The sequence below is a fragment of the Terrapene carolina genome, unplaced genomic scaffold, assembly GCF_002925995.2.
Source record: "Terrapene carolina triunguis isolate 2854851 unplaced genomic scaffold, T_m_triunguis-2.0 Scaffold88, whole genome shotgun sequence".
In the NCBI taxonomy this organism is placed as follows: Eukaryota; Metazoa; Chordata; order Testudines; family Emydidae; genus Terrapene; species Terrapene triunguis.
This window is the reverse complement of record NW_020664439.1, coordinates 26,025,619-26,028,521: the sequence shown is the minus strand read 5'-3', so window position 1 is coordinate 26,028,521 and position 2,903 is coordinate 26,025,619. Positions and strand designations below refer to the sequence as shown.

Sequence of the window (2,903 nt, the reverse complement as noted above, 5' to 3'; positions counted from 1 at the left end):
AATGGGATGCAGTTCAGGATCTTCCATCTCCAGTAGCTGGGCTTTAGGGGCTCAATCCGCTGCGAGACCGGCGCAAGAGAGAGGCTGGAAGAGGGTCAGTAAAAAAAACAACAACCGAACAGCTCTAAGGCAGCTGCAGAGGGCGCGGGACGAGTTGTTTTACCGTCTTCACCCTGGCCATTCTTAATGCCCCGAACGCAGAGCACCTAACCCCCAGCCGGCCTGAGCTCCCGCGCGGGAGCGGAGCGGGGGCCCAACTGGCTCCGGCCACAGGGCGAGGGCTGGGACTTGGAAACGCCCGTTACGCTGCGTGCCCCGCATACACACTCCCGCAGGCAGCCCAGGGGAAAGGCGCGGGGGCGGGCGGGATTAACAAACAGGCGCTCGGCCACCGTTACTGCCCCTTCCCGCAGCCAGGACGGGGCAGCGCTGGCCTGAGCGGGGCGCGGGCTGGCTGCGGTGAGAGGCCGATAGTCCCCCGCTCTCCGCGGCGCCTGGAGCCGGCTGGAGGGGCGGGGGTAGCGGTGCCCTCCGCCCCGGTGCTGGGAACCAGTAGCCGCCGGCCGCGCTAGCAGGAGCCGTCGGGAGGAAGCGGTTGAAGGAGCCGCCTGAGCAGCGCTCGCTTCTTTCCCGCCTCTTTCCCCGCGTGGGGCCGGGTCATGGTGGCAGCAGGGCCGCTGTGGGCGGGCTTCTCCATGCCGCTGCTGCTGGGGTCCCTCCTGCCCAGCGCGGGCCGTGATGGGACTACAGGGCTTCCCCGCTACCAGGTGACGGTGCCTCGGCGGCTGGCGCCTCCTGCGGGCCGGGAGGCCGAGGGGCAGGTGTCCTACCAGCTGCAGATGGGTGGGAGGCTTCTGGTTGCTCACTTGCAGCAGAAGGGCCTGTTCCTGGCCGGCCATCTCCCTGTGTTTACCTACGAGCGGGGTGAGCTGGTGACGAGCCAGCCCTTCATCCCAAGCCACTGCTACTATGAGGGCTACGTGGAGGGTGCCCCAGAGTCACTGGTGGTGCTCAGCACCTGCTCTGGGGGGCTGCGGGGACTGCTGCGCCTCGAGGGGACGAGCTACGGGATCGAGCCCATCAAGGCCTCCCCCACCTGCCAGCACCTCCTCTATCGGCTGGGGGAAGTGGAGGGTACGCCTGCCTCATGTGGGGTGACCACTGAGGAGCTGCAACACCAAGGAACCAAGATCCAGGATGCGGGGCCCACTGTGGCAGCCAGACATCACAGATGGACACATGCCACATATATTGAGTTCTGTGTGGTGGTGGAGAAAGAGCAGTTCATCCTTTATAGAAGGAACGAAAGCCTCCTGACCAACCAGGTCCTCGAAGTGATCAATATGGTGGACTCCTTTTATCGTGCTCTGGGGGCTCATGTCATCCTGGTTGGACTAGAGATCTGGACAGAAAACAACCTCATCACATTACCCGATACTATAGGCAATGCTCTTACTGAATTTAACCGTTGGAGGAATGACGTGCTCTATCGTCGCCTGCAGCATGATGCTGGACAGCTATTTATGGCTAAAATATACAGAGGGCGTGCTGGGAGGGCATATGTAGGAGGCATCTGCCTTGTGACCGATGCAGCATCCATTGTCACGTGGCGTTTTGCTTCTGTGCCATTTTTTTCAGTCACTGTTGCACATGAGTTGGGTCATAATCTTGGCATGTATCATGATTATGATAAATGTCATTGTAACAGAACTGTTGGCTGCATCATGGCTGCTGTGCATGTAACTACCGATCAGTTCAGTGACTGCAGTCGTGAAGTATATTTTAATCTCCTCCGTGATGGCGCTGGATTCTGCCTATATAACATCCCAGCGCCCAGCAAAATATTTAGGAGGAAGCACTGTGGTAACAAGGTTGTGGAAGGGGAAGAGGAATGTGATTGTGGCTCAGAACTGGAATGCAAAAAAGACTTGTGTTGTCAGTCCACGTGCAAACTGAAACCAGGTATGGTTTGTGCTTTTGGAAAGTGCTGTAAAAAGTGTCAAATACTTGCTGAAGGAAAACTATGCAGAGCAGCTGTTGATGAGTGTGACCTTCCTGAGTATTGCAATGGGACTTCAAAGTGGTGCCAAGATGATGTGTATGTACAAGATGGAACTCCATGCAGTGACATGGGCTACTGTTATCGGGGAAGCTGCCATAACCACAATAAACAGTGTGCAGATATCTTTGGAATAGGGGCACAAAAAGCCCCTCTAAGTTGCTTCAGTAACCTGAACACGCGAGGTGACCGGTTTGGCAATTGTGGTGGTGGTGGTGAAACTGGAGCAAATTACAAAAAATGTAAAATCAGTGATGTCTTGTGTGGAAGGATTCAGTGTAAAAATGTAAAAAAAATACCTCCTTTGAAGGAACATAGTACTGTTGTACAAACGCCCATGGGTCATATCTGGTGTTGGGGTACAGACCATCATGCTGGGACTGATGTAATTGATACTGGGGCAGTGAAAGATGGCACAATTTGTGGTAATGGGAAAATTTGCCTTAGTAGGACATGTGCAAGTGTGTTGCGTTTGAATTTAGATTGTGACGCTAAGAAAAAATGCAACAGTAGGGGAGTATGCACCAATACTAAAAATTGCCACTGTAACTATGGGTGGGCCCCTCCAGACTGTAAATTCCGAGGATATGGAGGAAGCATTGACAGTGGACCTGTTCCAGTGTCTAAGCCTATGGTAAGTATATGGAGCAGCAGTTTGGGTAATGTTATCTGGATAATAATTGGCATCAGTTTTGTTCCTGCCATTGTTGCAATACTTAGAAAAACTGTATGGATGAAAGCGTTTAGAAGGCTAAATGTCACACAGAGAAAACAAACTGCTGCTGCTTCTGCTGGTGATAGACAGAGCCACTATAAGAATGGCAGCATTAGTTCAAAAAAGTAA

The 2,903-nt window shown here is 53.8% G+C and overlaps 1 protein-coding gene across 1 annotated transcript; it reads left to right on the top strand.

The window, feature by feature from the left end:
* Window positions 1-659: 659 nt before the first annotated feature.
* On the top strand, window positions 660-2,903 carry LOC112121362 (disintegrin and metalloproteinase domain-containing protein 21-like). The gene has a single exon (XM_024220382.2). It carries the CDS (start codon window positions 660-662, stop codon window positions 2,901-2,903), a length of 2,244 nt encoding a protein of 747 aa, XP_024076150.2.